The following is a 20,308-nucleotide window of genomic DNA, read 5'->3' as shown; positions in this document are numbered from 1 at the left end:
TATGCAGGAGAGGTGAGCAGAGCAGAGTGGCCAGAGCAGCAGTTCGGGAGGGTGTGGTGGGGAGATAAAGCTGAGATGCAGGAGGGCAGACGCCGGGGACACGCTCAAGGAGTCAGGCCTTTGAACAGGGCAATGGCTTGGTGAAGGCCAAACTTTTGAAAGATTATGCAGGGTATATTGGTCTGGGTATAGTCAGAGACTTAGACATTATTTTATTTTCTTTTTTAAAAAATCATCTTGGCTAGGCGCAGTGGCTCATGCCTGTAATCCTAGCACACTGGGAGGCTGAGGTGGTTGGATCGCTTGAGGCCAGGAGTTCGAGACCAGCCTGAGCAAGAACGAGACCTCATCTCTACTAAAAATAGAAAAAATTAGCCGTGCAACTAAGAAACAAAAAATTAGCTGGGCATGGTGGCACATGCCTGTAGTCCCAGCTACTCAGGAAGCTGAGGCAGGAGGATCGCTTGAGCCCAGGAGTTGGAGGTTGCAGTGAGCTGTAATGAGACCACTGCACTCCAGCCTGGGTGACAGCGTGAGACTCTGTCTCAAGAAAAAAAAAAATCATCTAAACACAATAAAATACAACCTGTAGCTACCATGAATATGTAAATGTTCAAACATATTATAGCCAGTAGATTTTTCACACACCTTTAATGGGATGACAAAAAATAAGTTTAAGAATCACACACTATTTTATTTTTTATTTGTCATTTCCCCAAAAGCATCAGAATCACATGATATTTTAAACATATTATTTTAAAAATTAAGATATAGCTTGGGAGTGATGAGTGAAGAGGAAAATGATTGTGACTTTATTCTGAAGTCACATTTCAAACCCACTTCAAGTGCCAAGGGCAGAGTCTTGCTTTTGAAAGGGGCTTTTTGAGGGCAGGGGAGTAGTGGTTTGCTATGCACAGTAGTCCTTCCAAGGGTCAGCTGACTTGAATCAAAAGTTCTCTCATTCAGGATCTCCAGCCAACTATAGCGTGGACCTTCTGTGAAGACTAATGGGATCCAGGCCGGGAGTGGTGGCTCACGCCTGTAATCCTACCACTCTGAGAGGCCGAGGCGAGAGGATCGCTTGAGGTCAGGAGTTTGATACCATCTTGGGCAATAGCGAGACCTAGTCCTTGGAAAATATTAAAAAAATTAGCTGGGTGTGGTGGCGCATGCCTGTAGTCCCAGCAACTTGGGAGGCTGAGGCAGGAGGATCCCTTGAGCCCAAGAGTTTGAGGCTGCAGTGAGCTATGATGACGCCACTGCACTCTAGCCCTAACAACAGAGAGAGACCCTGTCTCAAAAGATAAAATGTGGCATATCCATATACGGGAATATTATATGGAAATAAAAAGAAATGAAGTACTGATACATGCCACACGTGGATGGGCCTTGAAACATTATGCTAATTTATTTATTTATTTTTTGAGACAGAGTCTTGCTCTGTCACCCTGGGTAGAGTGCAGTGGTATCATCGTAGCTCACTGCAACCTCAAACTCCTGGGCTCAAGGGATCCTCTTGCCTCAGCCTCCTGAGTAGCTGGGACTACAAGCCTGTGCCACCACATCTGGCTAATTTTTCTGTTTTTAGCAGAGACAGGGTCTTGCTCTTGCTCAGGCTGGTCTTGAGCTCCTGACTTTGAGCAATCCTCCCGCCTCAGCCTCCCAGAGTGCTAGGATTACAGGCGTGAGCCACTGCGCCTGGCCAATGCTAATTCAAATAAGCCAGACACAAAAGACCATATATTGTACAATTTCATTTATATGAAATGTCCACAATAGGCAAATCCATAAACAGGGACAGTAGATTAGGCCTGCATAGCGCTGGGGAGGTTGTGAGGAAATAGGAAGTGACAGCTAAATGGTACAGGGGTTTGGGGGGGGGGTAGGTGAGGAAATGTTTTAAAATTGATTGTGGTGATGGTTACACAACACTGTGAATATACTAAAAGCCACTGTGCATTGTACACTTCAAAAGAGTGAATTATATAGTATGTCAATTATATCTCAATAAAACTGTTACCGAAAGAAAAATACATTGCCCAATATCATAGTACCAGAAAGGACTTTGAGATGTCATCTAATGTAGTTTAATCAATTAGATGTAGCAATTCATTAAGCCCTTGTCACGTGCAGGGTATCTGGATGCGATGTTGTCAGAGCACTGAGGAAGGACACTGGGCACAAGCTAGAATTCGGGGAGAGTTCCCTGGAGGAGATGGTGCCCAAGCTGAGAGTTGAAGGGTAATTGGGCATTAGCATGGAGGTGTTAAGCAGTTTGGGGCATGTAGCTTTGGGAAGGGTTGTGCAGGGGAGCCGTAAATACTTGGTGTAATTGGCACATGGAGTACCAGGTTGGAAGGCACAGGAGACACAGCCAAAGTAGTAAACATAGCCCGGAAGGCCTCGAGCACCACGCTGCAGAGATTGGATTTAATCCTTTAGTGTCTAGGCTACTACTGAAGGGTTTAACCCAGAAAGGGACATGGTGTTTTGCATTTCAGACAGATCACTCTGTACACGTGGAAGGGGGAGCCATGCTGGAGGAAGGGACCAGTTAGGAGGCCAAACGGTTATTTTTGCTGTTCTTTGAACATGTCAGTTGTATTCTCAATTCAGGGCCTTGCCTTTGTTATCTCCTCTGCTTGGAACTCTGTTCTCATAAAATTCCCCAAAGCTTGCTCCCTCACCTCCCTCAGATTATTACTCACATGTCGCCTTCTCAGTAAGTCCTTCCCTGATGATCCCATTGCAAACATCTTCCCCTCCCCTGACACTCCTTATTTCCTCTCTTAATGATGGCGGGTTTGTATTGTGCCAATTTAGCTGAGCTGCAGTTATGATTCCCACACTCTCTTCCCTGCGGAGTTCTGAAGTCACATGGGCCACAGAAACATGTCGCACAAGACTTGGAAGGCAGAAGTGAAGGGACAGCTCTATTGTTCTTACACTTAGCAGATGGGTACAGGGCACGAGGTGCTGGTGCAGCTAAGCGTGTTGCTGCTTACCTGCTGTTCACCTGGCTCACCTGGTTCGCCCAGGGCAGTGGCTGGACCCACAACTCCTCTACCTCTAGCTGGATGTTCCTTTAGTCTCTGAGACTCCTGGTCAGGGTCATGGTTAGCTCCACAGTGAGGGGCGCCAGCTTCTCCCCTAGTACTTCTCCTCCCCTTCACCTCACTTAAGCTGGAGGCTTAGAGATGGTGAGAGAGGAATGACAGTTCCAGTCTGTCCTGCTGGGTTCCAGCTCAGCCGCGCAGGTTCCATGTTGCTTCCGGGACTTCACATCCATTTCCTTTCCCGACTGCCTGCTCTGCTGACTTCAGGCACCAGCACCAGACACAGAAGCAACAGCTTCATAGACTGTTTAACCAGCACCTACAATTGTATAAAGGCAAATCGTCTAAGAAATCCTTGTGTCCTGCTGTGGGTGCGTGGGTATGAGAGGTACGCTGGTAAATGTTTAACAACCAGCTTTCTGGAAAAAGAAAAAAGTCTTGATTTGTAGCATTTGCCAATTTCCCTGGTATAAATATTCCCACCATGGCCAGTTTCAAGCCACCAATGTGACGTCACTGAATGGGGAGTGGACCTGTTTATTTTTTTCCATAGCTTAGGACCTTCTACCATATTTTAGTTTTCTGTCTCCTACCTTGGGATGTAAACTCTAACAAGGCAGGGACTTTTGCCTATTTTATGCCCTCCTGTGCCCCTGGCTCTCAGAACAGGTCTTGGCACTTAATAGCTGTTCCACATATACTTGCTGAATGAATAAATGAATGAATGAATGAACATAGTGTGGGAGGAACAATGTGGCGAGATGCAGAGGAAGAACCTAAGGGAGAACCATTAGAACTTTGTCAAGCTGTCCCCTGGTCTGGTTCAATTCAACCAATATTTGTTGAGTATCTATCATATACCAAATATCTTGCTATATGTAAGAAGTGTAAGGCATGTTTGCTAATCCGGTGGAATTCAGCCAGGTTGGAGAAAAAGTGAGAGAAATCAATTTCAGGATAACCAAGACACAGAGAGAGTTTCAAAAATGAGGAAATATTCAACAGTGCCAAAGGCAACATACTGGATGAGAAAGAAAGTGATCGAGAAGTGTCCTCTTTATGGAGCAATTAGAAAAGTTATAAGGGATTTTTTCTGAGAAGCTCATTTCCGTGGATGTTATATTCCCAAAGCACTTTAGCCATGCTCTGTTGTAGCCTGTGATGCCATTAGTTTCCATGACAGCCGTCCCTTTTGGCAGAGGGGACTCAGAGGACAGGGCTGCTGTTAAAAATCTGCACCCTTGGTACCCAGTGCTTAGCACTGGGAGGAGAATAGCGCATGTTTGATGAATAATTAAATTTCAAGGAGATTTAAAACATTTTAGACACTCCAGCTATTTGTCTCGGGCTTTTCTTAGTCATTGTTTTTCTAGATGTTTCCCATGGAAACATAACAGAAATTGGAATATTATAATACCAATTTTATCCTTCAGCTCTGCAAAATTTAGGTCTGGTTTTGGAACCAGAAAGAAACATTCAGTAGTAGTTTATAATAATGAGACAAGTCACATTTGGGATTAATGGAAGGTTGATTTGTGGCCCAGATTTTTAGTTGGGAAACGCCACTGGGTAATTCCCTTAAGTTACTCTCCTACCTTTCTCCTTCCTCTCACCACCCAAATTCTCTCTCTTTTCCTTTATAAAAAAATTGTATTTACTTAGAAGCATTCAGAACGTCAACAAAACAGCTGCAAATTTTTTTTGGAATTACAGAGCGGTATTCAGTTAACAGAACAACAATTATTTTGTATAAGCTGCATCAGAGTCAACCAAAGATGAAAAACTACCATCCTCAGATACAACTAATCTGTGCTGTGCACGACCAAGAACCTGCTTGCAATTTCCATGCCAATTTGCAGCCCCCATTCTGTGCCAGGCAATGTTAGTGGTTATTGAAAATACCGGCAGGACGGGGCCATCTAAAGACACATCCGGTAGTGTGTTAACTATCCAAAAAAAGACACTGACAGTTTAAAAACAAATCTTACACAGGTTTACATTTCAATTTTTTTCTTTGAAAGGGGTGAATTGTGTACAGAGGGTTAAATGCTTTATATACAAGGAAAGAAGACTGCACTAGAACCAACTTATTCATCATCATCATCTCCATCTTCTTCATCTTCCTCCTCCTCCTCATCTTCTTCATTTTCCTCCTCTTGCTTCTTTTTCTATGTTTTCAGCCTTGATGACTCCCCTTTTTGCTGCATCAAGTTTTCCTTTAGCTTGGTATGCAGCAATATCCTTTTCATATTTTTCCTTCCGCTTCACAGCCTTCTTTTCATAAAGTGACTTGTGGCCTGCAGCAGTGTCATTCCACATGTCCCCCAGTTCCTTTGCACCATCACCCATGGATAGGCCAGGGATATTCTCCATTGATTTTTGGACAACACTCAGAACAGAACAAGAAAAAGGCCTCCTGGGTGCACTGGCATCCTTGAACTTCTTTTTGGTTTCCCCTTTAGGAGGGATATAGGTTTTCATTTCTCTTTCCAACAGGCCTTGTTTGCCTTTGCCACGCCTTCAAATTTTCCTTCCTCTTTAGCAGACGTGGTCTTCCACCTCTCTGAGCACTTAGAAAACTCTGGGAAGTTGACTGAGGCATCCGCATGCTGCTTCTTGTGCTCCTCCCGGCACGTTTGCAGGAAGAATGCATGTGACGACATTTTGCCTTTCAGCTTCTTAGGATGTCCTTTGCCCAGGTTTAGTTATTTTTCCTGAGCAAGACACGGAGTCACCCAGTGCCCCCCTCCCACCCCCAGTCCAGCTCTCACTTGTCCTGGCGCTGTCTCCACGGAGCTCCGTGTTCGGCATTGGCTGTGAGAGCGGGAGCCACACACAGCCTCCCCACTCTCGCTGCTCTGTCACCACCTGAATTCTTAATCCTGAGCATCGTGCCTGCAACTTCCATCTCTTTTCCATCTATATTCCTCCCCTAAACATTTACAGTCTGCTTGTATTCCTAAATATTTCTGGAACCTCCTTCTTATGCAACTCTATCCTAAATGGTCTCTACGCTTCCAATCTTAACCTTTTGGAATCTGTTCTCTAAACAGACGGCAGAGTAACCTATCTAAAATGAACCTGCTCATGGCTGTTTCCTGCTTAAATATTTCAGAGGCTTATCTGCTTTAGGATCAAGGTCAAGCCTGTTTAGCCTGGCATCCACCTCTGTCTAGCTCATTCCACCTGATGCTTTAATATTTCTGGTCTTTGTAACTTTTTTAAACAACTGAGTATCTAGTTATCCTAAAATTATCTATTGATAACCCATCATTTGTCCACTGGTTTTATTTTTTTTTTTTATTTTTATTTTTTTGAGACAGAGTCTCACTCTGTTGCCCGGGCTAGAGTGAGTGCCGTGGCGTCAGCCTAGCTCACAGCAACCTCAAACTCCTGAGCTCAAGCGATCCTCCTGTCTCAGCCTCCCGAGTAGCTGGGACTACAGGCATGCACCACCATGCCCGGCTAATTTTTGTCTATATATATTTTTAGCTGTCCATATAATTTCTTTCTATTTTTAGTAGAGATGGGGTCTCGCTCTTGCTCAGGCTGGTCTCGAACTCCTGACCTTGAGCGATCCACCCGCCTCGGCCTCCCAGAGAGCTAGGATTACAGGCGTGAGCCACCGCGCCCGGCCTGTCCACTGGTTTTAAATATCATCTCCAGCATATGGCAGATTCTTATATTTGGTCTGGTTTGGGGCTTTCTATTCCTTTATTAATCTATCTATTCCTGTGTTGTTATTATTTTTATTATTATAAATTTCAAAGGACCTTTAATATCTAATATCAAGGAAGGCAAATCTCTCCACCTCCTCCCTACATTGCCATTGACACCCCCATCCCCATCTGTCAATTCTTTTTAAAAATTTTCTTGACTATTTTTAAATGTTTATTTTTCCAGGCTAACTCTAGAATAATCTTTTTTGTTTTTCAAGTTTCTCCTCTTTCAAAATAAAAAAGGGATTTCGATTGAAATTGTACTATAATTATAAATAAGTTTAGAAAATATCATTTTGTTACTTTAAAATCAGAAAGTGGAAAGCAGGGAGCTAGCAATTGTTCAGCTGTAATTGTCATAGTCCCCACTCACTATTAATTTGTTCTATGCTTTGGTTTTTGATATGATACAATTGTTGATAAATGATTCATTGTCAGGAAAAATTTTCCAAGATTTGGAAATTGGCTATAGGAATTACAGAGTTATTTTTCAGTGGAATTCTGGGCACTGTCAAGAGAACACTATCGAAAGGCCAGGTCAGTGGCTCATGCCTGTAATCCTAGCACTCTGGGAGGACAAAACAGGAGGATTGCTTAAGGACAGGAGTTCCAGACCAGCCTGAGCAAGAGCGAGAGCCTGTCTCTACAGAAAATAGAAAAATTAGCCAGGCGTGGTGGCACACACTCATATTCCCAGCTACTAAGGGGGCTGGGGCAGGAGGATCACTTGAACCCAGGTAGCAATGAGCTCTGATGATGGCACTGCACTATAGCCTGGGCAACAGAGCAAGACCCTTTCTCCAAAAAACAAACACACACAAAAAGAGAACATTATCTGACTTTATAGAGGTGTGTACCTTTGATTGTCTATTATTGACTAGGACAGAATTGAAGGTGCAGAAAACTGGTAGTCATGCAAATGATTCTTATCAATGGAAACGCAAATGCTATTGCCCAGTAGAGATATAATTGACTTCTGTCCCGTAGAAAGGTAACCCCAAATGTTACATTTCATTTTCCTATATACTATTAATCAGTTTTACATTAGCACATTTATATCAGCATTCTTTTTTTAATATATATTAACTTTTATTAACGAGAATGTTAAAGTAGGCAGCATGACTTACTCTCCTATTATGCTAGTTATTGTAGTTTAAAAAGCAACTTAACAAAATGAATGACTTAATAGCATATTTATAATCTCTTGACTCAATCAAAAGGCCAGAAACAAATATTCCAATTACCTTGATTGGAAATAACCATTGATTCTTATTTTAAATGTTTTTGAAAATTTAACATGTTACCTGTTTTCTCTTTAAAGTATCTCAGCATTCTTGATTGCCTATACATGTATGACTGTTCTTCAAATCCTCCCTTGAACTGGTTCTTACATCTTACTGGTTCCTTTATTAATTAATTGAATACAATCTTTAAAACATGTACACTTTATATTTGCAGGAGAGTCATAATATTAACTTTCTGAACTTATATTTTAGCAGGATTGTGCCTTAACAGAATTATGTGGGCAATGTGATTAAAGCAAATTCCTTTGTCTATACTCTTTAAAGGAATTAATCCATAAATGTTATATGTGCTTATAAAGAAGTTCAACTGTACAGAAGCCAGCTTAGAGAACATGATGTCCAACCTCTTATTTGAAAATAAAAGCAATGGTAATATTAAAGAAAACTTCTCAATTTAATCATAAACAGATAAAGTTTTATAACATTCTTGCAATGCATTAGGCTAATTCAAAGATTTATTCTCAGTGGGGGTACTTTATAGAGAAAAAGAACATTTATATAATCCTTGTTAGATTAGATATAGAAATTTTAGAAGTTTGATCAAAAGGCAGCTAACAGTCAAACACGTGGGTGGAGAACTAGATTCCAAGAACAAACCTTAGTCCTATTAAACTTCCTGGCTTGTGCATTTTATCAGGAATGCTAATTTCTTCTCAGGAAGAGGTTCTTTCCAAGTCCAGGTTTGGGACAATTCTTTTTACACTAATCTTACGTTTTCGGGTAAGTATAAGAAAGAACACTAAAGTTCTGAATTTTCCTTGACTTCCTGGGTGCCTTTAAATAAATGTATCAAATTTCAAATACTTTCCAAATCTTTTTTTCTCCTCTTTTTAGGTCCCCAAGTAAATGCTTAGTCCAACTGAATAAACGTCACACAATTAAACCATCAAGAAAAGCCCTTCTCTTGCTCCCCCACTGCTGTTCCTTTGTTCAGAGCTCATTCTTCCGGGGCAGTTTCTCGTGTGTTCCTTACATATGAGCTGGGCACAGACAAGCAGACCCATCTGAAACCTCAGTTGACCTTTTTCCTTTTCAGCTCTAGAGATAGTCCCCTCCAACCCTACCGAAAGTGACTGCTCCGTGAGATCAAACGGACGAAGAACAGGTAGGCCATTTCTTTCCTCTGCACAACTTGTCGCTACTCAAGGTGACAAAGGTGGGCTTGTCCAGAGGTTTTCCAGGAAACCAGACACACCCTACATTTCCGATGGAGAGAGAAAAAGCCCAGGGAGAGATGACGGAGTAGAATCCCCACTCACAGAGGACCAGGTGGCCTCCGTGAGAGATTCAGAGATGTGGACAGAGAAAAATCCCAGCGAACATCCCAGTGAAGCCTGAAGTGGCCGCGTTTGCCAAACCCTGCAGGAATCTGAGGCTGGGACTCCTTTAGCTTCCTCAGAAGGTGGAGTGTACTGAGGAGGGAACTGAGGCTGAAAGTGAGGGCTGAGAGAGGGTGGAGGGAGGATTGGGAAGCTCAAACGAGGAAGAGGAAAGAGATGCCAATGTTGGAAATCTTCCTGAGGCCTAAACCCTGAGGCTGTGCACCACGTGGGGGCCAAGAGGACAAGTTACAACTTCCGGTCAGTGTGGTTTTTGAGACCTTTGAAGACTTGGCCCAGCTTCGTATTCTGGAGCCCTGCCCCACCGCCTTCCAAACATACTAAAATGTACTCACATTCCCCATTCCACAAATACGTTTTTATCCCCTATAAAATATTGGGCATGGTTTTATAATTCTGCTTTTGAAACTATTTGGCTATGGGTGGCTTTTAATCTTTTATTGCCTTTCTTCATAATCATGTTTACTTGAGATTCCTTGCAAAGTGAGAAAATCTGATGTGTAAGTTTTCTCACGTGCAAAAATATTTCTGAATATTAAATTTAGCGACAGTTGAGTTTGACATGTGATATTTCATGGAATATTTAATTAGACACTTATTGATTCCACATCTGCGGCTTTATTTTTAGTTTGGAGCAAATAACATTTTTCCCCCAGGTCTGTCTCAAGCACTTTTGCAGACAGCATTGTTCAAGCTCATTGGCCCTGGCCCTGTTCCTATGGTGCCCAAGGGCTGAAACAGCTTGCTTACCGCGCTCTGACCTGACGGCTTGTGCGGCTTCCTGGAACTGTCACGACGAAAGCTGCCTGTCGGGCCGGGCGCGGTGGCTCACGCCTGTAATCCTAGCACTCTGGGAGGCCGAGGCGGGTGGATCGCTCAAGGTCAGGAGTTCGAGATCAGCCTGAGCGAGACCCCGTCTCTACTAAAAATAGAAAGACATTATATGGACAACTAAAAATCTATATAGAAAAAATTAGCCGGGCATAGTGGCGCATGCCTGTAGTCCCAGCTACTCGGGAGGCTGAGGCAGTAGGATCGCTTAAGCCTAGGAGTCTGAGGTTGCTGTGAGCTAAGCTGACGCCACGGCACTCACTCTAGCCTGGGCAACAAAGTGAGACTCTGTCTCAACAAAAAAAAAAAAAAAAAAAAAAAAAAAAAAAAAAAAAAAAAGAAAGCTGCCTGTCCCTTCACGAGAATTCAGTGCACTGTCTACCAGGGAAGTGGGGGGATGGTGGAAGGAAGGAGCTCTCACCCCAACATTTTTGGGCCATAGACTTGTTAGTCTGATGAAGCTCGTAGATCCCTTCTCAGAATAATGTTTTTTTTTTTTTCTTTTTTTGAGACAGAGTCACTCTGTTGCCCGGGCTAGAGTGCCCTGGCGTCAGCCTAGCTCACAGCAACCTCAGACTCCTGGGCTCAAGCGATCCTTCTGCCTCAGCCTCCCGAGTAGCTGGGACTACAGGCATGCACCACCATGCCTGGCTGTCCATATAATTTCTTTCTATTTTTGGTAGAGACAGGGTCTCGCTCTTGCTCAAGCTGGTCTCAAACTCCTGACCTCGAGCGATCCACCCGCCTCGGCCTCCCAGAGTGCTAGGATTACAGACGTGAGCCACCGCGCCCGGCCAGAATAATGTTTTATTTATTTTTTTTTTTTTGTTGAGACAGAGTCTCACTTTGTTGCCCAGGCTAGAGTGAGTGCCGTGGCGTCAGCTTAGCTCACAGCAACCTCAGACTCCTCGGCTTAAGCGATCCTACTGCCTCAGCCTCCCGAGTAGCTGGGACTACAGGCATGCGCCACCATGCCCGGCTAATTTTTTCTATATAGATTTTTAGTTGTCCATATAATGTCTTTCTATTTTTAGTAGAGATGGGGTCTCGCTCTTGCTCAGGCTGGTCTCGAACTCCTGACCTCGAGCGATCCACCCGCCTCGGCCTCCCAGAGTGCTAGGATTACAGGTGTGAGCCACCGCGCCCGGCCCAGAATAATGTTTTAAATGCACGAAATACTGTTAACAAAAAGAATAAATTTGTGACATGGTAATACACGTTTCTTAAAAATGTACTACATGACAAAGTCTAAGGGCCTAAGAATGACTATAATTTCAAAGTAGCAATGAGTATGAGTAATCTTTTGAGATACCAGCACTTAGTGCGATCTGATATGAGAATATTTGTTATTTCTGTGGACGACAAAGTCATAGGTACTTATGCTACTACTATGTCTTTCTGCTGATTTTCTTTATTAATATTTATTTATTTATTTATTGAGACAGTGTCTCACTCTGTCACCCAGGCAGGAGTGCAGTGCTACCATCATAGCTCACTGCAGCCTCAAACTCCTGGGCTCAAGTGATCCTCCTGCCTCAGCCTCCCGAACAGCTGGGACTACAGGTGAGCACTACCTCACCCAGCTAATTTTTTCTAGTTTTAGTAGTTCCTGGATAATTATTTCTATTTTGTAGTACAGCTGGGGTCTTGCTCGGGCTGGTCTCGAACTCCCAGCCTCAAACGATCTTCCTGCCTTGGCCTTGGTAATCATCTTTTCTGTCTACTTCTCAGAGCCCTTGATCTCTATTCATGGCTGTGGACCCCAAGTTAAGATCAGTGGAGATGAGAAATGTTCCCAATACAGTGAGTTATTATGGCGAGAGGATTACAGACACCACGTGACTCTCAAGCTTCAGAGATTCGAAAGCTGAGTCTCTGGAACTCTCAGTCCCCAAAACCAATGCCTTCAACTCTCATGCTGTAGCATCAGTGCAATAGAAAGTTAAGCGCCCTTTGCTGATACAGAGTGCTTGAGATATTCACAGTGATTTCCAATCTCCCATTCAAGGCCAGAGGTAGGACTCTATATTGTGCTCCCCATTCTCTTGGCAAATGGCTCCCAGACAGCTCTCCTGAGCCACCCTACCCTGGAAGCTTTTAATTTCATTCAAAAGTTTATTTCATTGTTAGTTTATTTATTTATTCTTTTTGAGACAGAGTCTCACTCTGTTGCCTGGGCTAGAGTGCTGTGGCGTCAGCCTAGCTCACAGCAACCTCAAACTCCTGGGCTCAAGCAATCCTACTGCCTCAGCCTCCCAAGTAGCTGGGACTATAGGCATGTGCCACCATGCCCAGCTAATTTTTTCTACATATAATTTTAGTTGTTTGGCTAATTTCTTTCTATTTTTAGTAGAGACAGGGTCTCGCTATTGCTCAGGCTGGTCTCGCTCTTGCTCAGGCTGGTCTCGAACTCCTGAGCTCAACAATCCACCCACCTAGGTCTCCCAGAGTGCTAGGATTACAGACGTGAGCCACTGTGCTCGGCTATTTGAGATAATTCTTGTATATGGCAAAATAATTCTTGTATATTCCTTCTGCATAGGAATATGCAGTTTTCTCAGCAACATTCATTAAAGAGACTTTCCTTTCTCCAGTGTAAATTCATGGTGACTTACTTTGTCGAAAATGAATTGGCTATAAGTGTGTGAATTTATTTCTGAACTCTCTGTTCTACTGGTCTGTAATCGTAATTATTATTTTAGGTCCCCTCCACATAGGTGTAAAATATTAATTGCTGCCAATTCAGGATTTCCATTTTTACTCTTACACTTGTGCCTAAGTTTAATAGTCCCAAGGCACTGGGAGGGGCTCATCTGGTATCCTCATAGGCATCCTCTGAAACATCAATCCTTCTATGTGGTCCTTGATTGTCATTCTGTGATGCCTGCTATGGTGACATTCTTATTCCTATCCACATGGCCCTTCAGGCCTGGTGGCTTTCTCTAATCCTTCTGTGCCACTCTTGGCCTCATAGGAATTATCCTCCTCCCAAGGGATACTTTCTTCTATAGAGTCCCATTGCTTCCTTGTAGCTCTAGGCCATAGCCAGGAAATAGGCCCATTTGATTTTAGACCCTACAAATTACCTGGGGAATCTCAGGGAAAGTGAAGAATTGATCTATAGCTACAGTTTTTAACTTTCTCTTTTAACTCTCATCCTACCCTCAAAGGTTGGGAGTGGCTTGCTTATATTCAAGAAGCAACTTCCCAAATCCTTTGTCTATATTACATATCTCTTGATATCCTTTCTATTAGCACGCAATGGGGTGAAGAGCAAGCTAGAGAGGTGAAGGAAAAACTATGGGGAAAAATTAGTATTTTAAAAAATTATCCTGCATCACAAGTTGAAAGTGAAACCATGAGAACTGAGTTAGAGAATAGGTTGCCTCTAAAGAGAACTTATCCCAAGAAAAAAAGGAAAAAGTGAAGAAGAATTAAGAGATGGATTGGGAACATTGTTTTATTAGAACACCAATGACCAACCCTACCCTTATTGCCCTAACTCCCACCTGTGTTTGCTTGATGGGAATTTTCAGGAGTGAGATATGTTGCTATTTTGCTACTTTATGTCTGAATATCGAATATGCCTGATTTCTAGCCCGTTGATGGATTTCATAACTCAAAAAATTTTAGGCACTCAATAAATTTTTATTAAATGAGTGAATGAGAAAAAGCAGTGGACATAACTGGATATATTAAAACAGCACAGGGCTATATGAGCAGGAGGAGCTTCCTAAATGCTTATTATTCTTTGAAAGATCAAGAGTAAAAACTAATTTGGCATTTTCTTTTGCTAAAATGGTATTTAATAGTCTTTGGGACCAGTATGTATACATTAGAGAATGTATTTCATTAACAAGTTTCAGCCAGGCATTTAAATGTTGAATGTTTAATACAGGAAAACAAAACAAAACAAAACAAAACAACAACAACAAACCAACTCCGAGGAGCTGTGTTAAGGATACTGGACTTTAACTCCTTGATTAGAGATAATACTACAGCGAGCTGACCTGCAAGATGGGTTGTTGAGATCAAAGGCTATAAGTTCTAATGTTTGCTTTTTAAAAAGTTCACTCTACTCTGAATGTCATAGTTTGCAACTTTCAACTGGAAGCTACAACATGGATTCATGGAATCAGTCTTGGTTTCTGTTCTTTAACATTCTTCTTGTGATTTCTGCCTTGGTAAGAAAACAATGCATAGACAACAATTAGAAAAATTTGGGGCACTTGAAACTGATTGTTAAAGGATAACTATTTGTTCATTTTTTTAATATAAATTTCAAAATGTTAATCTCAACTGAGTGTTTCTTTTTGGAGAGGGGGCAGGCAGGGTATGAGAAGTAGCCTCACCAGAGACAGAATCAGAGATGTTGACAAAGGTTATGTTTTTCTTTCAGTTTTATTGTTGTGTAACAAGTTTTCTTTTGACGAGATGAAAAATATGAATTTTGAAAATCATTCCATTTTTAAAGCTGAATGAAATGCAGATTGCTGCTAACTGACTTGAGACATGAATGAATGTCACAGGCACAGTCAATACTTACAAAGTTTGGTAACATGGGATTTCTCTTCTGCGTCTTCATTAATTTAGACTAATCTTTCTACAATTTGGACTAATGTTCTCTAACAGGTAGTTAGCACCATAAACCAACCTGAAATTTTAAATGAAATTGCAAATTCCTGGGGGAAAATCTTGACTTGTGATTTTAAAATAACAGTGATATCAAGCTGATATTTTATGAATAAGAAATAGAACATTGTGAACAAGAGAGACTGATTAATATGTGTTAAAACTGTAATTAGGAACAAATTCTTGCTAACTCTATTCTATAGGAACATTGGCATTCCTCTGTGAGTTTGGGCCTGTGTGTGGTTATAGTGTGAAACAACCAACTTACTTGTTAATGTAAAAAATGATGGTAACCATTCAACTAGTTCATTCTCACATTTTTTAAACACTTCAGATGTTTCTAGTATTTAGATATGTAAGCTGTATTTGAATAAAATTATACTTTACACTTTTGTGACAATTTATTATAGATTACAAAGTGCTTTCACATCGTATTATGTAACTGTCACAACACCCAGGCAAAGCAGGTACTAACTGTATTTTACAGATAGTCTGAGTACCTGGAAGGTGAATTGAATTACTCTTAGTTGATGGAACCAGTAACAACCCAGAAAGTTCCATGAGCTTTTTTACTAGATTATATTGACTAAGAAATTTCTCAGACTTATGTGTTTTTTTCCCACTGGGCATGTAGTCTGAGTTTCATTGGTCATTTGTGGAGAATCTATTTTCAGAAAAAAAAATTTAATCACAAAATATAACCATTGTTTTTTTCTTAAATATTTGGTATTGTCTTTGAAGACAGAATATTGAGAGAAATATGAAAGGAAAGCATGATTAATGAGGTCTTGAATAAAATTTATTTTGAAAGGATTGCTGTAAATTATAATAATATTTTAACATTGGGAATAAATTATTAGGTCTTTTTTCCACAATGCTTTGTTTTAATTATGTTAGGTCTTTCAAACATTGCTCAATGAACCCTTTAGAAAATCATGTATAAAGTGAACATTTATTTGAGGGATAGAGTCTTATGTTCTGCCTTTTTTTTTTTTAATTTTTGAAGTTGGTTTCTTATTTGCTTTACTTTCAAATTCATTTAATAGGCAGCTTCATTTTCTATATGAAATGAGAAAACCCTTTGGTTAAAAAGTCATCTTAGACTCCAATTTAGCTGTCTTGAATACATACCAGAAAGTAATCCATAATATTAATGAAAAAGCAAACAAACAACAAATGGCTAGACATAAGTTGAAACCAAGAAGACCATTTATATCATGGGCATCATAATAATATCTTTTTTTTAATGTGTTTGTTTCCCAGCCAACTCCAGAAAACTTTGGTGAGTCTACTTTGAGTTTTGCTCTAGGTTATAGAGAACATAGGACATATTTAATGCCAAATATAATACATAATCACATATGCACAATTGATGCATAATTGCATTGAACTTTGATCTAATACTGAGTTCTTTTGATTTATTGGAGGACATTTTATTGCCAATGTTCCAGGGTCCATATGCCCAGCAGAAAAATAGCTGGTGTTACAGGAAAAGTCAAACACAGTGACTGACACATAGATATCCCATAAATGCTTGCCATTATTGTTTTTGCTGTTTTTTTTTTTATGGGCCACATCTCTTTATTTATCTAGATATATTAAAAAATGCAAGGTAATAGTCAAGGCATTGGTTATGAATAAGTTTCTAAAATTGAAAACCAGATATGAATCCATGAATCCTTAAATCCACTGAGTTAAAAAAATGCAGCGTGTCAAATGAGGATAATTTTTTTAAAAGGCTTAAACAAAATAATAGTCAAGCTGTATAACATCTAAGAAGAGGAAAACACTTAAAATGACTGAGAGAACAAAGATAACCTATGAAAATGAGAACAAAATTTCCATAGCTTGTGTGAAGCCAAAAATAGAAAAATAATGCTGAGAGAAACTATCATTAAATCTATTATTTATTTTATTTTATTTTATTTTTTTGTTTTTCAGCTCATTATGGGGTACAAAAGTTCAGGCTATATATATTGCCCATGCCTCCCCATCCCCCCGAGTCAGAGCTTCAATTGTGTCCATTCCCTAGACAGTGCACATCGCACTCATCATGTAGGGGTGCACCCATCCCCTCCCTCCACCCCATCCCCCCCAGTCTTTTGCTATTTTTTGTCAAGTCATAGGGACCTAATAATACAGTCCACTCTTATTCAGTTCAGCCTTAGAGATTTGGCTGTGTTATCTACCCCTTTGCCACTTATAAATGTCATTCAAGTTTAACTTAAGAAGTTTGCATGTGAATTCCAAGATATACTACTAGCAGGGTATATACATATATGGGTAGATTGGGCTCATTTGGCCAAATCTAAACATTTGTTTCCTATTTAATCTAATCATCTAGTCTAGTTTTCCAAATTAAGCTTAATAATAAACAAAGTGACCAATTTCTTATTCCTGAAGTCATTTGACATTCAAAGAATATGGATAGGACAGAGTACATATGTAAAAGTCCTTTAGCCCCTAAACTGGCTCATGGGAGGTTCTCAAGCAATCAATCAATCAATCTATGTTGAATCACAATCTAATAGTCATTTACTCAAGGCAAAATAAACTTGCTTAGTTTTGATTATGTAAATGATAAAGATTTTCTCCTTTTATAAACATAAACGTGATGTTCAATGTGTTTTTTCCTTTGTTATTTTAGATGTAGATGGTGGAATTGACCAGGATATATTTGATATCAATGAAGGTTTGTGGATTTTTTTTTTTAAATGTCATCTTTTAAGTAGGGAGTTTGAATCTAATTTGCTAACATCAATTTTTATCTTAACTCTTAGATTTGGGACTGGATCTTTTTGAGGGAGATATCAAACTTGGGGTGAGTTGAAACTGTGCAAGGAATAATCTTTTAATCAGTGCAAGATAAATATAGAGTAACTGAGAATGATTAGACAGCATGGGTTTTGTGAAGACCAACCATATCTAAGGGCACAGAATCGTGGTGACACATTTATTCAGTGACTACATTGTACTCGAATGGATGCATATAACAGTGTCTTCATCTTTCACTATTCAGATTTTTGTGCAGTTACAACTACCATAATTGGCCACATATGTCTTAATCTTATTGGTTTTCATCATTGGAACAATATGACATTTTCATTTTAAAATAGAACCTCACAGATTCGATCTAATTGAAGTAAAATTAAACTGAATTTGTAAACATCTTCAATGAATCATGCTTTTTATCACAAGATTTATGACGTCTACCCTGACCTCAGCTAAAAATAATATTGTCAAGTAAAGGTCTTCCCAAACCTATTCATGAAGACTGCTGATTCTTATCTAGGCATCATAACACACAGATGAACATAGGTACCTTATGCATTCATTTAGAGGAACTTAAGAGTTCGCCATAATGAGTACTAATTTTTTTTTTTTTTTTTTTTTTGAGAAAGAGTCTCACTCTGTCACCCTGGGTAGAGTGTAGTGGTGTCATCTTAGCTCACTGCAACCTCAAACTCCTGGGCTCAAGGGATCCGACTTGCCTGAGCCTCCCGAGTAGCTAGGACCATAGGCATGCACCACGACACCCAGTTAATTTTCTATTTTTAGTAGAGATGGGGTCTCACTCTTGCTCAGGGTGGTCTTGAACTCCTGAGCTCAAGCTATCCTCCCGCCTCGGCCTCCCAGAGTACTAGGATTACAGGCGTGAGCTACCTCACCAGACTGTAAGTAAGAACTTTTTAAAGACAAATATAGTTTATTGTATACAAGATTTGAAAAGATTCTAAAACTTACTATACCTTTTGGTGATGATAAAGAGCAACTAGGATGCTTGTTTAAGAATGTGTTAACACCAGGCATGGTGGCTCACGCCTGTAATCCTAGCACTCTGGGAGGCTGAGGTGGGAGGATCACTTGAGGTCAGGAGTTCGAGATCAGTCTGAGCAAGAGTGAGACCCCCATCTCTACAAATAAATAGAAAAATTAGCCAGGCGTGGTGGCACACACCTATAGTTCCAGCTACTGAGGGGGCTGAGGCAGGAGGATCCCTTGAGCTCAGGAGTTTGAGGTGGCAGTGAGCTATGATGGTGCCACTGCACTCTAGCCCAGGCAACAGAGCAAGACTGTCTCCCTTGCTTCAAAAAAAAAAAAAAAACCCAACCAGAATGTGTTTATGTTATTATATTGGGGAGTATATAAAAAAAACAACAAAAAAGACAAATTAACAAAATCCATCTAATTTAAAATACATATGCCCTTTGATCTAGAAATTCTCCAATAGATCTTTTTCTGAAAACTGCTCTTCCCTCAGACATAGTCCTGAATCACTCCCTTACTTCCTAAGTGGGAAGCACTGATATTCCTTACGCCCCCTACCCCGGGAGCCTCCAGGCAGTAAACAGAGCTGCAGTGTTGGAGGCTCAGTCCTGGGTCTGCTCTTCTGCATGCACTGTCTTCCTCTGGAACTCACCTTGGGCCAGGGCTTCCAATGTCATCTCTAGGCCAATAACTCCAAAGGTAGAACTCTAGTCCTCTCCTCTCCCTGGGCTCCAGACTGGTCTATCCAAGTGCCACTTAACCGGTTCCATCTGAATGTCTACAAGACATCTCAAATCTAAGGTGCCCTCTGATCAGGTAAACTCAGATGCTCCCCCCAAACCCTTCCACCTCCATCTCCCCTCTTTATAAAATAACTGTCACTCCACTCCACTGGATAAATAAAAACTTCGGGCGTCACCTTTACTTTTTCCCCTTCCCTCATTCCCCACCCAGCCCATCAGCAAGTTCTGTCATTTCTACCTCCAGCATATGCCCCAAACTGTCCATTTGTCTCCGTCATCCTCATTCAAGTCCCATCAATTCTTGCCTGGCTTTTTCCATGAGCCTCCCAATTTGTCTATTTCAAATATTGTCCTCCTGTAATTTTTTCCACCCTGTAACCTGCCTTCCTCCCCCATAGCGAAGTCATCTTTTAAACACACAATGACACCATTTCACCTCCTGGCTTGAAACTCTTCAACAGCTTCCCATTGTGTTTACAACCACTTCTGGATTTAGCGGATTTAGCCCTGGCACTCGAGGCCCTGAATGACCGAACTCCTGCCTCCCTCTCCTCCCATCTCCTCTCCTCACCTCTTCTCTCATCTCGTCCATTTTCTCTTCTAACTCATGAGGCTACGGCCTCAACACATGCCCACAACATACCAGGCATATTCCCTCCTCAGAACCAGAGCAACTGCTCTTCCCTCTGCCGGAAATGATCTTCCCCAGCCCGTTTATCTTCGCTCCCATTTCCCCTTAAGTGCCACCCCTTGGAGAGGCTCCTGACCACTTCCTCTCATGTACTCCCCCATCCTTTATTCCCGTCCACATCTCTCTTTGGAATTTCCTCCACAACTATTAAATTCATCCTGTTTCAACTTATTTGTTCTCTTTCATAATGTTTGTCTCCCCCGTTAGATACAATCTCCATGAAA

At 41.0% G+C, this 20,308-nt stretch overlaps 1 protein-coding gene and 1 pseudogene across 1 annotated transcript in view; one reads left to right on the top strand and one right to left on the bottom strand.

The window, feature by feature from the left end:
• Positions 1 to 5,143: 5,143 nt before the first annotated feature.
• On the bottom strand, positions 5,144 to 5,758 carry LOC138383171 (high mobility group protein B1-like; annotated as a pseudogene).
• An 8,613-nt stretch (positions 5,759 to 14,371) lies between these two features.
• Positions 14,372 to 20,308, top strand: part of MEP1B (meprin A subunit beta) — a 29,717-nt gene continuing 23,780 nt past the window's right edge. The window contains exons 1-4 of the mRNA XM_069467843.1: positions 14,372 to 14,434; positions 16,146 to 16,164; positions 17,530 to 17,574; positions 17,663 to 17,703. Coding sequence (XP_069323944.1) covers positions 14,372 to 14,434; positions 16,146 to 16,164; positions 17,530 to 17,574; positions 17,663 to 17,703 — 168 coding nt within the window. The remainder of the gene's footprint in view (positions 14,435 to 16,145; positions 16,165 to 17,529; positions 17,575 to 17,662; positions 17,704 to 20,308) is intronic.

The sequence above is a fragment of the Eulemur rufifrons genome, chromosome 5, assembly GCF_041146395.1.
Source record: "Eulemur rufifrons isolate Redbay chromosome 5, OSU_ERuf_1, whole genome shotgun sequence".
NCBI classification, from domain to species: domain Eukaryota; kingdom Metazoa; phylum Chordata; class Mammalia; order Primates; family Lemuridae; genus Eulemur; species Eulemur rufifrons.
Note: the sequence above shows the minus strand (reverse complement) of the source record. Positions and strands in the feature narration are given on the sequence as shown.